Here is a 23306-nt window from a genome sequence, read left to right as displayed (position 1 = left end):
ATAAGTGCCCTATTTGCAAAGCTATCACTGAGAAATGGAGAAGGGGCTTCATGCTGCTTTTGGTGTTGAAATGATGCTGAAACCAGTCTGACTCGTCAACCCCAAAGTTAAACATCATGAGGGTGTGATAAAGATATGGTAAAACAAATGATACTACTGCTAACTTATCCAAAGCTGCTGAGCTGACATAGCCTGGAGACACCTGACTGATAGTCAATCACTTTATTACTATGAAAGCCCAGTCCCAAATTCTAAGGGTAAGGTCTTCTAACCTCTTCTTAGAGTATGGTAAAACTGGTAAAGGAACAAACAAACACTACTACTGATAACTTATCTAAAGCTGCTGAGCTGACACAGCCTGGAGACATCTGACTGACAGTCAATCACTTTACTACTATAAAAGACCAGTCCCAAATTTTAAGGGTAGGGTCTTCTAACATACCTCTTCTTGGAGTGTATGCATGAGGATTCCTCCCTTGAGTGGGGATGCCCCTCAAGGTTACTCCTTGAGGCTGAGCAAAAGAGATTTGCCCACAGTCATTGGTATGGGTGAGTAACACCAATCTCTACTTAATAATTGTTTTTCTAGCTTTAATACAATTGCTTTAATACTGCTTCAATATTGCTCTAGACTGCCAGTTGTTATTCCTTCTATACTGTGTAGTAAATAATTCTGATTAAAACCTTTTTGTTTAATAATTCTAATAAATCATATAGATTTATATAAATATATCTGGTTTGCCATCCTTAATCCCTGCAGGACAAAGTTGTACAAAGGTTCAATTACATCCATATAATCCTTTAGACATAAACCATTGACAAAGTCTGGGGCTAAGATTGGATCCAGCCACACCAGGCTCCTCTCTGAGGAGTTTAGAAAGCAAGAGGGTTCTTTCTGCACCTCGGGACTCAGCAGAAGAGCTTCTCTAACAAACTTTGTCTGAAGCTCCCACTTTGCCTGCAACAATTTCTTAGGCTTGTATTGCAGTGCATAAAATCTGCTTGAAATAAAGTAACAGCAATTTTGAGAGGCCTGCTATATCTCATCACTTCTCTTGACACAAATGATATATTTATTTATTTAATTAATTCCAACTAATACTTTTTTTTAATTTCAGACGTCTGAGGTATTCATATTCTAGGGAAAAATTCTGACTTTCAAACCACTGCAGACAGATTTCCTTCTCTGTTCAAGAAAAGTACAAAAGGAATAATTTCATTCTTTAAAAGCAACTAACCAAAAAGCGTCATGAACAGGAAGCTGAGTGGGTAGGACAGTCTGCTTTTAAAAATAACTTCTCTTTTCCACCCAGTGATAATTTTCATTTTATGCCTGAACCCAAAATAATAACTCCAGTTTATGAAGGTGCTCTTTCCTGGGCTCATTTGCTCACATCACTACCATCACTGCTGAAAAGAGATGATATTACGGTCACAAATGTAAAGTAATGTATGCATGGTATTATTAATGAGATAATGAATAAGGGTCAAATCTTTATCTCAGACACCACACACACAGTCAAAACAAGAAGACTTACCAGCTTCTAAATTAACATAAATTTTTCTAGGCAAAAAGCCTGAATGTTTGAAAACTGGTTGCTCACATCTATTTAAGTAAAAATAGCCTAAACTATGGACCTGTACTCCAAGAGTAAAGGTATTAGAATTTTCAGTTACTTTGGCATACACCAGCTTTTTTTTCCTCTCCAAGAAAGCATAAAATCACACCCTCTTAATTATTCAAATGAGAACACAGTGAAGAAAGGAAGTTACATGACTATTTCCACTGAAGAGAAAACAATTACACTTAATTAAATTAAAAAGTTAATGTTACTGGTATTTTCTTTAAAAAATCTTGGTTAATGTGAAATCCAAGGCCATTCAAAACTTCTTTTGATTTAAATACCATCATTGACCTTTCATATGTACCATGGCTGAAATGTAAACCTGAAAGGTCATGTAGAAATTCTCCTTTTATGTTGTCTTCTTTGGAAACTATCAGTCTGTGCTTCAAGAAACAGTAAGAAATATCAGCCAATTTCATCTGAAGAATGCACATAACTATATTTACAAGTAGCAGGAGTACAAAATAGCAGTTATGATTCTGAAATTGTGCCTCTTTGAGGAGTCACAGTCATCATTATTCCAACTGAGACTTTCTTAATTTAGCTCAACTAAAGGCTATAAGTTTATTGTTAACAGACAAAGAAAAGATTTACAAGTATTTCCACTTAAAAACCAATACAAAAAGTATCCTGGTGTTCTTATTAAAAGTAAATTTTGCACTTGTGTGGTTTGGCTTAAAGCACAAAATGTAACGAAGATACAGACATGTGCATGGATGTGTGTTTCTGTGGTTAGTGTTTTGATTTGGCTGAACTGCCAGAACTGCAAATCAGTTCTCCAAAATTCTGCAAGCTTTGCTTACCTCTGAGACAAGGGCTCTACATACTTAACACAATCAGGCTCTGCTTTTTTTGTCTGCTAGGAAGCAAACTCTTTTAAGGTTACAGAAATGAAGCAGTCAAAAATAAAGTAGGTTCTGTGCAACCAACACAATTTCCCCCAAGATTCATACTAATCTGCTGTTGACATCAGTATACATTGTATGTACTCTTGTAATTTTCAGGTTGTACAAACACCAAAAAGTATTCGGCCATGGGTGATAAATACAGGCAGAATTGGCGGTAGAGGCTTCAGGAAAGCAGTTAACAACAAGTGAAGAACTGTCACTTTTTTGTGTCTCCTGTACGTGTCATGAACTGCCATAGGGACACTGAATTTACTCCATTAGAGAGTCTTGTATTAACTAAGGATCTGCACAGCAAAATATTATTTTGCTATCTATCATTGAACTACTTTGCTATATATTAGCAATCAATTCACCTCTTTATATTCTTTACAACAGGAAGAAATCATCCTAGGTGCAAGAGCTGGTTTTGTTGTCTTAGTGCTAATGACCAATTACCATATAGATGTGAGATTTTCCAATAGGCTGACTGTCAAAGTTGGACTAATCATTTCTAGTACAGGAGGAAACAAGAATCTACTCCATTGCTTTTATATACTACGAAGTGTTATAGTCATCATAAAAAGAAGAATTCTAGTGTAGCGGCTCTCACCACATCTGAAGCCAGGACAGGCTGATGTGACACACTGTGACATATACCAAGAATCAAAAGAACTGTTCCCTCTCAATGGGAACAGCTCCTGCTCAGCTTGACACACATTCTTTAAAGCTCATTCTCTAAAATTGTTGCTCTTCTACAACAAAACGCAGTATGAGAAAAATATCACCTTTTCCTGGGATGAACTCCCTCTGAAGGACTTCCCTGAGACTGCTATTCCCATGTAGCAGTCTGTGAGTTGGTAAGACATATAAATGGGAAGCTCCATAAATGGCTTCAGGCGTATAGGTGTAAGCTGCTAGCTTCTCTCCTGTTACTTTACCATTAACCTGAAAAAGAGAAAAAAAATTCCCACTGGAAGTGCAGTGTTCTTAGATCCCTCTTCCTTCTTATGCAACTAATGAGTCTACATCATCCTGCAGAAATACACAGTTCCTAATATCAAAGGCAGACACATTCCCACTATAGGACTTCTCTGGAATCAAACCTTGACAAAACTTACTTTCAAGGTCTTGAGAAAGGTGTTTTACAGTCTTGCCTCAGTTTATCCAAATATAGGTATAAAAATATAATACTAAAATCATGTGCAATATTACATTGTGCTACTGAGCTAGATTCAATCCCTGGCTAAGCAACCTGGAATCCTATTCCCTTTTAATATGCATGCCCTGTTTCCAAAGAAACAGAAATGAGATGTCACCTCTGGAATCTAATGAGAATTTAAGATTTTCTTAGCTACCATATGGCTTTCCACCATACATCTCTGATAAAGTCAATGCTGTGACTTATGTACAGAACTAAAATAATACAAGGTGACACAACATTAAAATAACTGGACATAAAATATGAGCAATAAAGTTCAAAACCAGCTTCAGAATTATCACCTGAAACTACCAACAGGATTTATATCTTAGGTCAACTAACTGTGGAGTGTATGGGGGTCTTAGAAATAGATTTTTCTGTTATAAGTATTGATACACATATTCAGAAAGAATTGATAAAACAACTTCAATTCAAAAAAATGTGTCTTCTAACAGGGTGAAAATCATAGGTATTGAGAAGGTTTAAACTGTCTCAATTTGAAGTTCCCAAAAATTCAGTACTTCAAAATAAGAAGTCACTTTTTTAAATGTTAGACCAGAGTAAATAAGCACAATAAATCTTTTAGGCATGAGGGCTGAAATTTGACCAGGATCTCTGATAATCTCTTCTGTCACTGTCATATTCATGAAGACTTTTGCATCTCTTGAAAAAAATGGGAAAATCTTAAGTCCTTTTGCAGATAATTATAATTTTCTTCAGGTTTCTTTTTTCTTCATCTGCTCTCTTTCTATCTAGACTTCTCCTAGCTCCACTACTACCTAATGGTGTGGTTTCCATTATTTTAATTATCGTATATAGTAAATGAAATTATGGACAAATGTAAGCAAAGTGGCTTGCTTGCCTGGCTCTGACAGAGAAGGTGTCATGCAGAGAGGAGTGAAAGCCCAACTAGATACCAGCTGACTTGTGCAGTGCCACTTGATATTGGTCTTGGCATTGCTCCCCTAAGCGTCCTGGCTTTCCGGAATGCTTATTAGTTGGCATGTATTTTGGTATAAACACACACAGCCAATTTGCATCCACTTGAACACACAAACCCTTTCCTAAGAAGGATAGCAGGGAGTATCTCTTCAACCCAAAAGTGCTGTTCTTCAGAAATCTGTGCTTGACTGGGCATGAATATAATAATAATCTCTTTCAGTAGGTTTCAAGCTTTTGAGATCTGAAAATCCATTTCCATCATGCATTTCAGGGGTTGCAGTCAGCACAAACAGATAGCATCATTTGAAATTTCTGGCTCACCTTTAGCAAGAAGTCAAGAAAGCAACCAGTGCAGTCACCTATCCAATTTGCTTGCATTTCTTTAATACCATACCACTCAGGGAGATTGGACAAAGCATCAAACATAGCCTGAACCAATAAAAGAAAGAATTAGGACATTCAGCTTTTATAAACATACAAATTAATACTATGGGTTTAATTATAACTAACAGCAAAATGGGAAGGTGCTGATAAAAACAATGCAAGAGGTGGTTTTATAGCACAGCTGCCACAAATTCATCTCTGAGAACAGAATTAACACGGCACAAGCCAGAGGTATGTTGTCACCAACAGAGATCCTGTTGTTACTAAATGTGGCCTCCCTTTCAAATGGACTAAACCTTAAAAAATACAGAACAAAACCCTTAGATGAAAATAAACACGGAAAATATTCCCAATGGATGTAACTTGCAGGAAGTGTAAGTGACCTAATGAGCTGAACAAGACTACAGATACGTAAGAGATGTGCTTGCAGATATGAAGCCTACGTTTGAATTAGTTGTTCTAGACAATAACCTGGAGGTGGCAGTCAGACAAAAGGTGTTTACATGTCCTAAAATTTTCAAGCTCTGACTTAAAATGCCAAAATAGTTTCCAGCTGCCCAGGTAGTTTTCATATATCACATTGATATCTTACCAAGCACAATAGCCTAAAAATGATTGGGATCTTTAGGTCATATCATCCTGTAAAAACAACACAAATCATTATAACGAAGGTTCATCTTAAACTCTCTATATAAGATATATATATAATTATTATAAGCAACCAGCAATGAAGCTGGGTCTAGAGAGGTCAAGGGTCTGGAGCACAAGTCTTAGGAGGAGAGGCTGAGGGAACTGGGGTTGTTTAACCTGGAGAAAAGGAGGCTCAAGGGGGACCTTACTGCTCTCTGTAACTACCTGAAAGGAGGTTGCAGCCAGGTGGGGGTTGGTCCCTTCTCCCATATAACAAGTGACAGAACCAGAGGAAAAGGCCTCAAGTTGCACCAGAGGAGGTTTAGATTGGGTATTAGGAAAATTTTTTTCACAGAAAGGGTTGTAAAACATAGTAACAGGCTGCCCAGGGAAGTGCTTCGGTCACCATCTCTGGAGGTTTTTAAAAGACACATAGACATGGTGCTTAGGGACAGGATTTAGTGATGGACTTGGCAGTGCTGGGTTAATGGTTGGACTTCAGGAACTCAAAGGTCTTCTCCAACCTAAATCCTTCTATATTATGCAGTAGAGAAGAAATTAAGTGTTGTCTCCTTTGCTAGCCATAATATGTGGCATGGAAGCCACACATCAGAAATTAGTTACTATTTCAAGTCAACTAATATTTGTCTGAACAATTTGAACAGTAAAATTTTAATAAATGAAAACTATAAGAAAGTAAAGAAGATAAAGGGACAGATAACTCGAAGCTTATCTCATTTTTCACTTCATAACACTTCACATTTTTGTTATGAATACTCCATGACTGTCCAGAATCTTTACTTTGGCAGAAGTACAGCCAGAGGCATGAGTCACTTGGACAGATGGTGAATATGCTGAACAATTACAGTAAAAATCTAAGAATAAGGCAACATGTTGAATAATTTCTCCTTCAGCTGTGAATCCCAACACCAAATGTGCAAGCTTTTTATTATCTCATAAATTGCTAACAACTTTCAAGGATGGACAGCAGCTACTATGTGCTGGTCACACTAAACAGTAGGCAGTTAGGTGATTAGTGAATACACAATTCATTCTTTCTCAGGAAGGTGTTTCAGGTTGTATTTTAACAACATGCTTAATCTCAAAGTGAGAGACATAAAAGGTACTGTAAGAATTACTTTCTAGTTACTGCTCTGTTGTGTATCTATCATTCAAAATACAACAAAAGGCATGTCCTTCTTAAACTACAACATTACACCACCAATTGGGATTATCATCCCTTTTTATATCTTTGAGAGTCAAACTAATTTACTGATGATTTATAAATAAAAGAATGGTAGGGGTTTGGAAGATCTTTTATCATACTGCAACTTTAATCAGTTTTAGCTCACAATTGCAAGCCTACTATAACACAGATAATTCCAAGTTCATAATATTCTCATTAACTGCAGTGTTCCAGAGACTACTGAGCTTTATCTGCCATGAACAATCCATGCACACATCTACCTACCAAAATATAACGAATAACTGGAGATACAGATAGATACATACATACACAACACTTGTACACACTCTTTGTAAGAATTTTCTGCATTTTAGAGGGAATGAAATTATGCTAATACTCACAGAACTAGCTGGACATATCAGTACAATTTTATAAATTCTCTTGCTTGGATATCCATTCTAATCTACACTTACATTTTGCTGGCAGAAGCAGCTAGATGTGCATGTGCTCTACTGAAACTGTACAGCCTGTAATTGTCTGCCAGTAAAACTTTCTAGACATTTTTTCACTGTAGGATTAATAAACCAAGATCGTCAATACCAGTGTGATAATAATTTTAGTCTAATTCATTTTCCTTATTAGGAACTATAGACTACAGTTTGACTTAGCCCAGTTCTTCTCTTGATAATGCAATTGCTTCATGCAGCTACATACAAGAGCCAACTTTACTTCACCTGAATGAAGATAACTAGACTTATTCAGCATGATGAGCATAGCAGGGTTTGCAAACACAAACCCTTCACATCTTAATTTGCACATAAACAGTAGGATTGTTTGATACAAAGAAACCCACAAACAAACCAACAAACTTTAAATTTTTTTTTCAAGGTGGAATTATGATTCTCAGTTCTCTGTACTCAACACACTGGTTTCTTGTCAAGGCTACAAACAGCAGGTGAAGCAGAAAATGAACAACATGTAAACCACAAATGCTTTACCTAGTGTTAGAGAGGCAAGAAATATAGAGTATGCACATTTTTAGCATGTTAAGAACTGTTTCTGAATGGTGAATTAACCTGGGATACTCACTAGCAGAAAAACATTTATTCTTACAAATATGAATGCACTTGTACATTCAAAATTTATCCATGCAAATTAGGAGCTTTTAAAAAACAGCTTAAGGGAAACCCTTTAAAAGAACTTCTCTCTTTCAAATCCAATCACACAACACCTTGCAAAAATATAAACCCATAAATACATGCTAAAACTATCATTAACTTTAAAGGGTTACATGTACACTGCTTGGGTATATGAAACTCTTGACCAATGCTAGCATAGAAATTCATGAATATTATAAGCTAGTGTTGGGAAAGTTAAATATTAACTCCATGTATTTTGCTTCCATGTTCTTTTTTAAAATCACTGCCACGTTTCGTAGAACATCTTCTGAATCATTAGTCTCATGAGTTCTGCTCCAATTATATTGCAATTACTGATATGTTTCCTTAAACAAAATTCTGACCCTTAAAGATGTGTATATAACTCCTAGTCATCTGTGCCACTAGTTTGTTAACTAGGTTTGTTAACACAGAGAAGACAATCAGCAAGAAGATTCTCAGCACATGGGCAAACAAACAAAAATAAAACCATGTTGGAGTCTGCAGGGGACAAAGAACAACAGCAGTAGTCCGATCCAGTAAGAAAAGAGGGATAAGATTATCCAATAAACTCAATTTTCAAACTTCTGATGATGGCTTAATAGTGAGAGATTTGGAAACATTAGGTAGCAGAGTCCTTCTGCTCTTGTTTATCATTGCTTGGGAAGAGACAACAAACTTCAAATGCAAACGTCTAATTACAGGAGAAATTATTCCCATCTTAATTAAACACAGGTTAAGGAATAGCATAAATACATTTTGGCAGTCTTTCAGATCTAAAGATAGACAGACTCAGGAAAAAGCTAAAGAAATCAAAGCAGTGTTCAGGGATGAGAATGACTTCACAGCTCTTACACCTGGAGAAGTTGAAGATTCAGGATAAACTAATGTTTTACAGGACTACTTTACTCTCTCAGAACATCTAGAAAATTCTGGCATAGCTAGAAGATGAAAGTCAACCAGCTCAGATGATCACAGAGTCACAAAATCAAGATGGATTTGTGAAAATTCATCACAGAAAATGATGACCAAGTCTGAAACTAGAAGTAAAGCATTTGTGAGTGGAAAACTGATCTCTCATAACTGGTTGTTTAGTCTGAAGATCCTGACAGAAACAGACCTTCAGTTTAGCAATCTCCAGGCAAAAAAGGTCCATAAAATCCAAGCATTTAAGTCCTTTACAATTTCCCAAGAGCATCTCCACTCCAAAAGTCAGGCTGCTTGTAGTTCAAAGAGGGAGGATTCTGCTGAGCACCTAAACAACTCAATCTCTGAACTAAAATTTTTAGTAGATCAATACCTGCTACTAGTTTCATACTTAGTGAGATTATTTCAACTCCTCTATGACAGCAATGGAGAAAAAAAGCAATTATGAAATACAGTGAAAAATCTAAATATAAGCTATAAAGACAAATATATACTCTTTTTGATGAAGACACCTTCATAAAGTTTGACACATTTGCAACATAACAAGACTAAAATAAATCGGTTAGCAAACCATTGCATTTCAGAAGAATTCAATTCATTAGCAAAATAACATTGTATTCTACTAAATTAAAATAAAATTTACAAGCTTTGCTTCTGGGGAAGAGTCAAATAAATATCCAAGCTCTGTTTGGATAAAAATGAAATTCTTCACTTTATTTGATCAAGCTCCCAGAAGAGTAAACAAACATAAACTAATGATTACATGAAATCATTAAATACAACTTAATATATTAACTAAAGTACAGGAAATTAAAGTTAGGCTGCCCACTGTTTTATTTTGCACTCTCTTGCACAGTTCCAACTGTGATTATGCAGTGCAGCGTCTGCTGGTATTTAATCTCTTCTTGGTTTTGGTTTGTTTGGTTTTTTTCTCCAGTAGTTTCTGCCTGTACTATTGTAGGTCACTCTTGACTTTTATTTCCCATGCGTCAAGAATACTGAAAACATCCATTAAAAAGAAGCAATAACACAGATACTGTGTATACTTCAAATTCTTTCTCATAAATGTCTGAACTGTCAGCAGTTTTTCCATTTCTTTACCGTACAATTTATAGCCAACAAACACCTCTGGTTTGATCACGTAGAACTGAGGCAAATAAATGATTCCTTAAAAGCAAAAAGTAAAGCCATAATTTTTCTCCATATTTGCCCTTCAGAGCTGTTCTTTGCTTAAAATACCAAAGAGAACATACTCCCAATATAATGAAGTGTATCTTTGGGATAAATGAGTAATTGATTCCATAAGTATAAAAGCTCTTCAAAACCATTTGTTATCGTTTTCAGTAGTACTGAGCATTCACTGTTTGGATTAACCTTATACCAACAGGAACTTAAATTTGTATTGCTGTAGCATCAAATGAGATGTTGTGTTTAAGCTAAGGTGAAAAGAACAGCCTGGTATGGATATCCACAAACAATTTTCCATCTTGCCAAGCTGACAAAACAGGTGTCATTTATTATAAACTAAGCGCCAAGCAAGCTGGGGAGGCACTGCTCTTGGCCCCTGTCCAGGAGAGAGCTCTCAGACTGACTGACTCAAGAGGAAGAGTTTTAAAGCAAGGTTTATCAGGCCTGTTCTGGAAGAAGACAACTATGAGCTAGACCCCAAGTGTGAGAATTGAAAAATTCACACATGAAGAATGAAAAACTAAAGAGCCAACATTTCAGTTCCTCTCAGTGAAGAGGCATTATCTCATGCTATGACATCCAAAGTACTGTCAAGACTCCTAACATCCTAAAATGCAGTGCCTCAGTATCATTACATTTCGTTAGTATTCTGCTTCATATATCAGAAATAAAATAGAAAATAAAAACTCAAACAAAACGCAGTTACATGAAGTAATCCAAAATCTATTCAGACCAGACAAAAGGACTGCCAGATACAGCACAAACCCAGAAAAAGAACTGGAGAACTGGTAGATCATTTGTTCTTTTTCCTACAGAGTCAGTGTCATGCCCAACATCCCTGTTCCTGCACTCTACACAATATAAGAAGAGTTTGTCTCTAAACATTTGCACAAAAAAATTAACTAAGAAATGGTGCTGCTTATCTGTATGGCAACCGCAAACTACAGCAGCAGAATTTTGTTGGTCTTGTTGCAGGTCCCCAGTATTTGAATTTGCTCTGCAAAAAAAAACCAGACGATGTGGGGCAAAACTTGAAGTTTTAAAGATGTTTCTATTTTATATTGTTCAAGAACAGATTATTTTCCAGTTATTTGGATAATTTTGAAAAGTAAAATATGGAAAAACATATAAAATTTAATTCAGAAAGAACATGGACTATAAAAAGACTAACCTTACTGATTCTGATTTCAGGATCCAGTTGACCGTGCATAAAAATAACCATAATAGCAATTTACAGGTAGACACAGAGAACACTAACATTTATGGATAGATTTTTCCAATGAATCTGCCTACCAATTCAGCTAGGTAACCATAGCAACTAAATGTTTTAGCTTAAACCTCTTAAATGCACAGACAACAATTTGAATCATAATGCCATCAGTTAAGGCATTATACTTTTATCAAAGAAATCTGCCAAAAGAAAAATGGCAATTAAAATGTTCTTTGAAAACCCATAAAAGCTGCTGGACCATTTCACATGTACTGCATTGTTTGAAAAAATGGGTCACGATTACTTTATTGCTTTACGTAACCAAAACGCTTTCCGCTAGAGCACTTAAACATGGCCAATATTTTTGCCCTTTGAAAAATATTCATTGACAATGGTAAACTGCCATGTAAGCCAACACTACTTTGTTTGCAATTTTTATTGCAAGAAAGGAATAGGAGCTGGTACAGTAACAACAAAGAAATCAAAGCAAATCCACAGAAGATGATTCCTCTGGACACAACACAAATCTGAAAAATGGTGCACGTAGGAATGAAACACTGACTCCTTAACACACATGACTTCACAGTCACTGATCATATAACTCCTTGCTGCTCTTTGACTAGCAAGTTAAGCACTGCAGATGAAGATGACTGCCTAATTTTTTAGCTTTATTAAGGTTGTGAGATGCATGAGAAAACATAAAATGATAAATGGGCGAAAGAGAGGAACACATATAACTAGAAAGATCATCAATACACAATATAAATATGCTGAATAGTTACAACCAAGTAATTTATGGTTGCTCCAAGTAGAAAATAAGCTGTATCCATACATATTCAGCCATTTTTGTTAGCTGGTAATTTGCATGAAGAATGAAGGGATAGCAGATTCATTAAATGTATTTTAAATGGAAACTTTGTCTATGAAGCATGGTTATGAAATAAAGACTTACATTTTCCTCTAAGCAACACAGGAAAGGAGTGAGTTACCAAAAATAAAGGTTTTTTTCAACATACCTTCCCACTATGTCAATGTAAAGAAAACTCAGGTATAACTTTGGGAAGGAATATTGAACAGATTTGCAGAGAGCCTTGCTGCAGAAAAATGGCAAGGAAGGTGGAACTTTATGACATTTGGTCTTGAATTTCTGTAAACTTTTCAGAAGAAATAATAGTCACCACTGAAGTCACAGACAAAAGGTGACCAGAATCAAAGAGCTTTCCCCATGATATTCCAAAACCAGATTAAGCCCTCACTGTGGAAAGATGTGTGGGAGAAGTAGAACACAAAGAATATTAACCCTCTAAGTCTAAAACTAGCCGAAGTGGGAAAAAATCACAAATCTTCCCCAAAAGGTCCAAGGATTAAATTACTATCAGATAATCTCTTACACCTTTTCAATTTCAAAATAAAAAGTAGGGAAACTTCAGTGGATAACAGAAATCTGTCAGTGAGCTGATACAGCTCACTGAAAGCCTGGACTACTTAGCTCTCTACCTCTTCCCAAACCTAGGAAAAACATCTTGTGCAAGGAAGGATTAAATCTGCTCTATGCCCACGAACTTGCCCAAGGTGTGAGAAAATAGAGGGCCAGGTGTGTTCTGATAAGAATTCTGGCAGTACAGCTCACAGACCTAAATGCTGCTCTATACTGACAAAACGTAGATCTTCAGATGTAAATGCTTTTGACCACACTAATCTGGCACCATCTTGCCTTAACCTCCTGGACACCTTTCAAAGAAGAGGAATTGGACAAAAAATGTTCAATAAGCAACTGACTCAGAAATAGGGAATAAAGGGCTCAGGGCCAGACAAGCTCTGGAAGGGCAAACTTCCATCAGTGTCTTAGTGCAAAAGGGTTGACCACAGATTTTAAATCCCCAGGCCCATTAAATATCTTTAAAATGTCCTCTCACATATCCCTTTTACAGGAGTCTGACATAAGGGTTATCATAAGCAACCAACACCATCTAAGCCCAGCTTGGATAAAAGTATTCCTTTCAGTACCTGAAAGTAACTGCAGTGTAGCTACTGGACACATACTCATGGTGAGCCCCAAACAACTAAAGGAAAAGGGAAGTGACATCCATAAAGAACCTAATTGTTGTACTTATTTATCATTAGAAGCACAAATATCTGAAGTTTCTGAACAGCAAAGAATTTAAGGAAAACGAATTTGTACTGGTGGGGGTTCTGGTCCATCATGTAAGCCAGGAAATTCTCTTTATGGAAATAAGTGTCTTCGAGATATAAAATTATCCCTTCTGCTGAAATGAAGGTATCATCACCACTAATGTTATCATGCTAAAATCATATTAGTGATTAAAGATACTTAACTTCTCAAAGTTAAAGAGATGTCTCTATTCTCCACACCTGTTAGGACTAGCTCCATAAAACCTGGACCCTCCGCTCCAAGATCAAACGATTTGTAGGTGATAAAAGCAAATTAAGGTCTCCCTCTCAATAAAGGCTGGACTCCTGGCGAGGGCTTTTGACAAGTGGCAAGGAAGAAGGCTTGGGGAATAGGCTAGGAAGAGTGATTGCTGTAACCATGGTGTTCAAAAGTGTAGGACAATATGGATTCAGATCAACTGTCAACGGCATTAATCCAAAGAAAAACCAGACCCAAAAAAAGCAGATTTAGAAGTAATGACTCTTGGCTCTTACCACTCCTTGAAAAGTACTGGGATGACTACCATAAGGAATGAAGAAATGCATGCAAAGTTGAGTTTTGAGGGTAATTAGTCAAGTTATTCAGAAAGAGGAGCCAAAGTTGTAGCATTTAAGGTCTGTAAGTTGGCTTCTGTCAAAATGCTATTGTGAAGTTTCGTGGTTATGTCAGGGTGGGCACAGAGTTTCTAAGGGATTGAAATACTTGGCCAGTATTAGCTCAGAGACAGACTCCCTCTGATGGTATATCTTCAACTGTGGCTTGCAGTTCATGGGCTGTTCAGAGCTGTATGGCCACAACAGTCATCTTAAGAAAGTAAGACACAACATGTTATGTTATCTAATCGCTTGGAACTTGAAAGAAAAAAAAAAAAAAAGGATTTATTTATTTTAATCTTCCAAGCACAAAATCCATCTAATAACAGATACTGGACTTAGTATATCAGAGCCTGGTAATGTGCTATTATTTTGAAGGGTTTTGAGGAGAAAAAAAGTAAATTTTTCCCCCTCTACAACCAAATGTTTAAAGCCCCTGCCAAAAGAAGCAGAGTGAGACTGTTTAAAATGTGCCAGAACCACAGCAACGAAAATGGGAGTCAGTGGAGGGTGAGTAAAAAGGAAAATCCAAACCACCTGCTGATACTTGGTAGCATCTGTCACTGTGCAAGAAGTGGGAGCACATGAAGGCAATGCTCGCCAAAGCAATTGAGCTGGAAGCAATATGGCATCATTCATCGATCTAGTTGTATCAGCTAGCATAGATCCTACAGAATATCAGTCATGAACAGAACAAAATTTTGGGAAACCTTTACAGTGATCTGTAGAGTACTCAACTGAACTCTTCAGCAATGCTTTAAGGTTTTGTAGGGGCTGATATAAATGTTCACCCCCCAGCGAAAAGCAGAAGCAGCTCTCATTCATGACGCCACTAAGGTTTTCAAAAACAAAAGGTTGTTTGCACATTTGCCCTTCATAGGAGATACGACAGTCTCCTGAGGTGACATCTTTGAGGGGGAGATGATGGGAGGTTGTGGAGGCAAAAGTTCCTTCTTATCATCAGCTGAGCCTGCCTACTGGTGAATGACATATTAGAGATGCGATCATCCCAACAGATGATGCCTTTCCTGTGACAGCATTTCTTTGGTAAGAGATCAAACATAAATCCTTCCTACAGGAGGGCGGATATTGAGCAAGAGGTAATAATACTGTAAGCCAAGGGTGTTTTCAAGGTTACTGAAGAGCTCCTCAGTCATGTCTTTTGGTCTTGATGAGTAAAAAATTAAGGCTGATTCACCCCTCTTAGAGGGATATAAGTCGAGAGTGATTTGGTGCAAGCATGGATACAGCCCAGAAATACAAGGTATTACTTCCTACAACCTTTATAAGGACAATAAATAAAAGACATAGCAGTAAAGGCAGAAACTCTAATGAAGCTCCATTCTCAAACTGAGGGAAACAGTGAGTCAGGGCAGACTCTGAATTATCACACCGGTCATAATGAAATCTGGTGACAAAGGCACCAAAAAAAATCTCAGAAAATAGTGATGATTTTGCGATTGTGCAGACATGCTCCATTTTTCCTTCAGCTATAGCAAATGTTCCCTCCTTACTGCCAGAACAGGCAGCACAATCAGAAAACATGCATCTCAAGTACCTCTCTGTGTATGAAGAATCAAAGCATCAGGCAGGATATCTAAAGTTTTTCTCTCTATTATGAATAGACCTAGAGTGAGACAAGGATTTCTTCTCCCTGGATGATGGTGGAAACATGGATCCTTCAATCTGAGTTTCACAAAAAGGCTCAAAGATGATTTTTTAATACTTTCTTTGGAATCATTTTCTCAATCTGTACTTGAAGTCTTAATAGACAAAACATTTAGATGGAATGAAAAAACAAAGAAGAGAAAGAAGGGTAGTTGTATTAGGCGACTCCCTTCTGAAGGGAACTGAAGGCCCTATATGCTGACTCTACAGAGAAGTGCTGCCTACCCAGGGCTCGGGTAAGGGATATCAGCAGGAGACTCCCTGAGCTCATTCAGCCTCTGATTACTACCCACTGCTAGGAGTCCAGACTGACAGTGATGATATTAACGAAAGAAGCATCAGGGTAATTAAAAAGGATTTCAATTAACTGGGCAGACTAGTTAATGGGACAGGAGCACAGGTGGTTTGCCTCAGTTCCTACAGTAGAAGGGATGGATGAGGAGAGAAGTAGGAAAACCCACCTTATCAATAGGTGGCTAAAGGATGGGTGCTACCAGCAGAATTTCGGCTTTTTTGACCATGGAGCATATTCTGCGTTGCCAAGCCTGCTCGAGTCAGATGGGCTTCATCTCTCTAGCAGGTGAAAAAGAACTCTAGCCCATAAGTTGGCAGAGCTGATCAGGAGGGCTTTAAACTAGGTTCGAAGGGGAAGGGCTGGAAACCAGGCTTCCTAGAGATGAGCCTCAGGGTGGGCAGCCAGAGTTAGGAGTTAAATCATCAGCCCAGCTGAAGTGCATGTACACTGACGCACGCAGTATGGGTAACAAACACGAGGAGCTGGAGGTCACTGTGCAGCAGGAAAGCTGTGACATAGTTGCCATCACAGAAATGTGGTGGGATGACTCGTGTGGCTGCAGTGCTGCCATGGGTGGTTACAAGCTCTTCAGAAGGGATAGGCAAGGTAGGAGGGGTGGAGGGGTGGCTCTCTACGTCAGAGTCTCTCTTGATTCTGTAGAGCAGAATGTATGAATGCAGAACTAATTCATTCACCTCTAATTTATGCTTTTTGATTTCTTCAAAACTAAATTCCACACAATTCTAAAATTCCTAAAGAGGTGAACAGAAGGACTTCAGGGATAATTATTTTTATATACACACATATACAGCCATGGGTCACATATATTATTACACAATTATATTTACACAAACATGCATAAATAAAAGACCACATTCAGCTTGATTCATATTTCTGGACCAAACTTCATCTCTTTTGAGTGCTGCCATAATTTCAAAACTTGTATTCTCATACCTTTGCATAAGCAGTTGTTTTGATAAACCACTGTTTGAGGTATTTCTGTTCCACTTTTGCTCCTGAACGCCATGAGCAACCATTGTCATCCACTTGTTCATTAGCTAGAACAGTCTGATCCACTGGATCCCAATTAACCAAGGCCTAATAAAAGAAAAAATATTTTCAGCAGCTGGTTAAAAATCTGAATCAAACATTTCGGATACCAGAAGAATTGTCCAGAAACATACCTTGGACTCCTGAGTTTTCTACATTTTTATAACATCCATTTGAATCAGCAACATGGATTCAGCTGAAGATGTTCTGAATACTCATTTTCTCAGAACTCAAATGACACAGGAATGCAGTTGGCAGTGTTAGCCTAGACTGATTACGCTAGCAAGATAGGCTGACACTTGACTGCTTGACTGTTAAGTAAGTGTTCATACTGACTTACTGCAACTACATAGTCTGATGCTTAAAAGCTCTTCACTGCTAACCCAAAAGTGTTGAGTCAGACTGAGGGAGATGAATAAACAAGGATGTTCAACTTGAGAGGACAGAATAACAAAGAATTATTATAGTGGTCAACTATATTTCAAGTGAAAGAGTTGATCTTATCTGCACATAACTTCTGTCAGCTCTGTGAATTACTTTTGGAATCATCTTTCCTTATCAATACAAATGCATTAAAGAAAATTTAAAGTGAAATAAATGTCGGCATTCAACTCTGCAAACCTTGTTTTTGAGGGCTAACTGAAATACCAGACATGACATACTGGGGAGGGAGCAAAAATCAAACTTGTTCTCCTCCCCGGGGTTGAACAATTGTATGTTCACTTATCATAAAGGATACAAGATCACAAAAGAATCTTATCATTCATTCCAAAAGTGGTATTAAATGCTAGATATTAACTTGAAAAAATTAACAGAAAGAATAAAAATATAATCGATAAAGAAGAGCAATTCAGTATTTGAACTAAATCTGCCTGACTGAAAAACAGTAGCTACATTTCCATAGAGTTCTAATACATTCAACATTTTTAGAAAATTTAATTCTTTGGATATGGGGAGGACTTAGTATCTCAATCAAAAACTAACCACTGTCCTCATATTGCTTACTTTACATTTTATCTATCACTGATCACCTTGTGAAGTACCCCAGTTTCCCAACATCTAATATTGCTCAGCTTTAAATATGTTACAGATTTTAAGAAAGAGTAATACCACAACCATTTTACAAACCTTGTAGTGAGGACAGCCAGAAGAGAGATGCATGGATCCTCTTCCTTAGAAATACTGCTACTGGTCTGGGTGGGGTGTGTGTGTGTGTGTGCATGTGGACATGTGTGTGGGCACAAAGTCTGACTGCCTCCATTGACTTATAGAAAATGTATTACCATTAAATGAATGAAAGTCCTTCTTTGATAAAAACAAACTCACTTTCAAATGGAGCTTGTGTGAATTCAGACTGGAATTTAAACGTTTTACACTATACAAACCAACGACACCACGCTGTGTTGTATAAAAGTCTTATGAAAATTCATTAGGAAATGAAAAGAAATCAATATATTCCACTATTACAGATCTATTTTCCACACTTTCAGAAAACACAGCTTCTTCAGTAATGGCATAACACATTATGAAGTTGGCTCTAAAGTAATGATCTTTTAATTTAGAAAGTTCTGGAAAAAAAACCCACACCACTTTTAGGTGTTAAAATAACACCTAAAGAGAGATAAATCAGATAATATTAAGAAGCAATAACATGCCAGTTGCATAAAGCAGTATTAGCACAACTTGTATTAAACTGCCTATGACTCAAAGTCGAGAAAAAAATGTTTCTATTCTGACGATATTGTATCAAATTCATGGTGAAAATTTTAGAAGGTAACTGAAATGATTTACATAATTATTTAGCATAACAAATGTTCCTGTTACGAATCATAAGGATATATCTAAATAAATCATGCAAAACATAAAGCAAATGTGCGTTTAAGAAATCAGTAGCTGAAAGGGCTTGTCTTTGAATTTTTAAAGTTACATTTTGTTCCTTCCATCTCTCACAGACTTTTGACTAATATCTAGAACCTGAATAATAAATTAAATCTTTAGTTCCTACTTGTACCTCACAAAGGCAACTTCTTGACAATGACAGCCTCTGACACTATGACCCCAGGAAGCTGCTAAGCATCATCTACACAAAGCAAGCACAGTGCAAGAGTGTACACAGAGCACAACAATTATTTCCCTCTCCTCAGTACACCAATGTAGACCATAAGCTTTTAAGACAGGATTCATCTCGTCTAACTTCAGGTATCTATAGCATAACTATCTCTCTCCAGGTTTGGTGTCTCTGGTTCCAGTCCAGATTACAGGTATCTCACCAAAATAAGAGGGCAGGTATCAACCTCAGTGAGACATCCACATCTGGCCAGGTCAATATCCTCTATAGTGTATTGGGTAGATCAGTACTGCAGGAAGATGAGAGAGGATTTTGCTACAGTGACTAAAGATGCCCCCTGTGGATGCTGCAGCACCCAGGCAGATACTGTTAATCCTCAATAACTGAAGCTCCCAGACATACTGAGTCTGTGTCTCCCTGTCAGTAATTTCTGGTCAGACACATATACTCCTAGAACAGAGTGATAACTGGGCTAACATTCCACTTATTGTTACAGCAAAGCTATGAATTATCTCCTTGTACCCAAAATGAAATTGTAATACAGGAGGTTTCAAGCTGTGCAAAAGCACTGCTTAATATATATTGCAGATACACTGACAACGTGAGATAAATATATGTTTTAAGTATATATGACTGTTTGAAGAGACCCAAGGTTATGGGCTCTCTCTGCCATCTGTTTCCTGCCAAAAAGCAACTGGTTCATATCCACCACAGATTACATCTCCTACAGGTTGACAGATGCTGATTTAAGTCCACGAACTGATCCTTAACATGAAAGCAGATGGAAGTTGGAAGGAGATTCAATCACTGGTACTCAAACACCTCCAGGATCCTACAGTCCTTGGAGCCTGCATGCAAAATTTATTCTGTATATCATTCTTGCTTTGAATGAAGCACAAGCCTTGTGCTTTTCAGATTCACCTGGGATCACTTGTCAAGCAAACAAATTTACAGATAAAAATATCTTTGCTATGGCAAACTAGGGGGTTAAATTTTTTATTACAAACAAAAAATAATTACAGTCAAAAAAACCAACAAAACCAAATCCAGCATGTTAGTACATAACAAATATTGAGGCTTTTTGCTGGTTGTCATTTAAGATCTCTGAGTACATCTTGCCTATGCAAATAGGGGAAGTAGCTCTGTAACACCCTGCTATCTTTAACCATCAATCCTGGTTCAGAGAATAATGGGAGTGCATCCCTAATTATATCCTAGGGGGTTTCCTGGTTTCTATAGAATACGAAGGAAACATAAAAGCACATTTAAGAAACCTTAGTTTCCATTTTAAGTTAGAAATATTCACTAAATTGCAGCTTTGTTTAAGTGCAGCTGTTCAGGTATTTTGGAACTGCCTTGGCTATACAGAGAGTTCGTCGGACTGCTCATTTAGTATCTTTATTTTACCTCCTGCTTAAGAAATTAACTCAACCCTTCACTTTTCAGATAGTCTGCTACATGCCATTTACAAAATACTGTAATTTCTTAATGCACTGCTAACAAACAGCTGTGATAGTCTTTGGGAATTGAATACTTCTACAATATTTTAGAGATCACGAATAGGGCTCAGGAATAGGACAGCTGTGCACCTAATTCAAATAATCCAATACCATCAGTTTTGAGACAGCATCACAGCAATATCATACAGGTAAATAATCTCACTGCTGAAGAGACTCCTAATGATCACACTGTCATACACTTTCATGAGGGAAGTTAAGATCTAGAAAGTTCTGTATTAAAGCTAGGAAATAAACCAGTAAAAGCTATATTCTGATGCTGCACTTCAACGTAAATCTCTTACAATAAACACTTCTGATTTGACTTGTTACAACGGCCATTCATGTTAGTTAGTTAGTTACATATAAAATTCAGTTATATATAAAACATTCTATTTTAGAGTGATTTAAAACTAACAGAGCACAATCCACTTAATGAAAGTGAACAGACAATTCAGAAATGTGCCACTGATAAGAATTACTTAAATTAGTGTACCTGCAAAATATTAAAGGTCAAAATTTGTGCCTACCTCTTTTTGATACACTATTCCAGCTTCAAAAAGCTTGAGAAAGAGATATTGTGTCCATTTGTAGTACTCTGGTAAGCAAGTGGTTACCTCCTGTGGAAATGAAGTAAAATAAAAATTCCTGAAATTATTCTTAGTCTTTTCTTACAACATTTTAACTTAAACAATTAATCCAGGATATACGTATAATGTATAATGTATAATACATTCCACAGAGTAAGCTGAAATGCTCATTTATGTATCTATTTGCGTACAAACCCCAGTTGTGTAATGTTCACACAGAGTGATATTCACCTGAACACAAAACCAGAGAACACTGCCTTTGTGTGGGTTTGATGTGCAGGGAAAAGTTTCCCTGCTAACATGGAATATAAGAACCCTGTAAGATTAATGCTGATAGGTATCAGAACAGAAGATGAATGGAAGTGATCACAGCTGCTTGATCAGGGAAACAGCAAAACAAGAAAAAAAGTAGACCTTTATCAAAGAAGGCATCCTAGCCAGGCTGCCTTTGCCTCTGTTTCTCAGCAATGCAAAGCAGGAACAGAGCCCATCGGCTGCTCAGAGGCAGCAGGGATGTGGCTGCTGCAAGACAAGCAGAGAGAGGAGCCTCCAGCTGAAGACGTGGGGGCAGGAGGACAGCAGAACAGCACCGAGGAACAGAGGCTGTGGGCAGACAGTGTGTGGGGCAAACAGGACGAAACATGAGGTAAGATTCTAAACCTCAGGACTGACAGACTTATGAAGGATATCTCACAGTCAAAGGTCAAATAAGCAACTGTTTCAAAAGGCAAGCCAGCTCAAGTTAAGAAAATGCTCTAGGTTGAAGTATGGAAAAAATGAGTCATAAAAGAAGTCACAAACAAAGAGGACTGTTATGAGGGAAATAAAGACAGACAAAGATAAAATACAACATAAGAAGGAAGAATGGGAGTTAAGAGAATAGCCAGTGACAATATAATGGATAGCTTTTTTTAAACTCCAAAACATTTTCCAAGCTTTTAGTGAACTCAAATAATTAAAAAGCAACCTACTTACCAAGTGCTTACTAAGTTCCATATTTTAAATGTTTGTTCTTAAAAAAAACAACCAACTGCATTTCAAATAAACATCTTAAGATGCAAGAATGACTAAGGGATTCCACGTTTACAGCCTCACAGGCGTAATGGAAACCCATATGCTCACACCCACCTATTTTAAAGTTTGGCCAAAGTGAAAACAACTGTGTAAACTCAATATTTAAGCTCTTATTACATCATACATATGTAACAACAAACAGGCCACGTTTCCCTCTTCAACCGTTTTTCTGCTGAACTTGCACTTGCTTAAAGAAGAAACATTTCTACAAAGTTTCTGTCTGACCATTTTGACTTACTGAAGTGGAAGATGGCTCTTATGCTGAACTCCAAATCAGCTCGAACATCTCTTGAATTTACAGTTACAGATAAAAACCTTATCTATAAGCCACTGATAAAATTTATTCCATTTGCAAATAGTTATCCGGTACCAGAAGTAGCTCCAAATGTGAAATGCCTTTCACGTGGGCTTTCTTATCATCTAAAGCTTCCCACTACACACAACTCCTGCAATATCATCTGCTACTCAGATGGCATCTGAAACACTCTAGCATAAAATTTTTATTCCTTTTCTACAACTTTACATTCTGCTGCTGAAACGTTGCTTTGAACTTAATATTCCAGTGCTGAAACATTGCTTTAAACAATTAATATGACCTTTGAATAGATGTGTCTCAAAAGTGCGTCTAAGAGGCTTTCAAGATGAGAAAGAGACATTTAATGGCAAGTTTTCAGCACAGCATGTGAAGACCTAGTAATGAAAAACAATGTCTTGATTAAATCCCCATGCTCTGCACTAAAAAAACCCACTTGATAAAAGTCTGATTTCCATCTCTCCAAGTAGACACTATCCATGAAGTTTTTTTTCTTTTCTCCTGCTTCTCCACACAGTGACAACAGTTCTTCTGCCACTGTGATGCCACTACAGGCAACAGAGTTTCATGACTGGAATATCAGACATACAAAAGAAGAGGGACAATCCCCTTCAGTACAGTATTATGTGAACAACAACAGAAATGAGTTGTC

At 37.2% G+C, this 23306-nt stretch overlaps 1 protein-coding gene across 1 annotated transcript in view; it reads right to left on the bottom strand.

Annotated features, from left to right (window-relative positions):
• The window catches only part of LARS2 (leucyl-tRNA synthetase 2, mitochondrial), an 87287-nt gene that overhangs the window by 42809 nt on the left and 21172 nt on the right, over positions 1–23306 (bottom strand). The window contains exons 5-8 of the mRNA XM_009070463.1: positions 21208–21297; positions 17018–17161; positions 4974–5081; positions 3298–3457 (exon numbers count right to left, since the gene is read on the bottom strand). Of these exons, the coding sequence (XP_009068711.1) occupies positions 3298–3457; positions 4974–5081; positions 17018–17161; positions 21208–21297 (502 nt within the window). The remainder of the gene's footprint in view (positions 1–3297; positions 3458–4973; positions 5082–17017; positions 17162–21207; positions 21298–23306) is intronic.

This window comes from Acanthisitta chloris, unplaced genomic scaffold, assembly GCF_000695815.1.
Source record: "Acanthisitta chloris isolate BGI_N310 unplaced genomic scaffold, ASM69581v1 scaffold5532, whole genome shotgun sequence".
NCBI classification, from domain to species: domain Eukaryota; kingdom Metazoa; phylum Chordata; class Aves; order Passeriformes; family Acanthisittidae; genus Acanthisitta; species Acanthisitta chloris.
The sequence above is the reverse complement of the archived record's forward strand: the minus strand, read 5'-3'. Positions and strand labels throughout refer to the sequence as shown.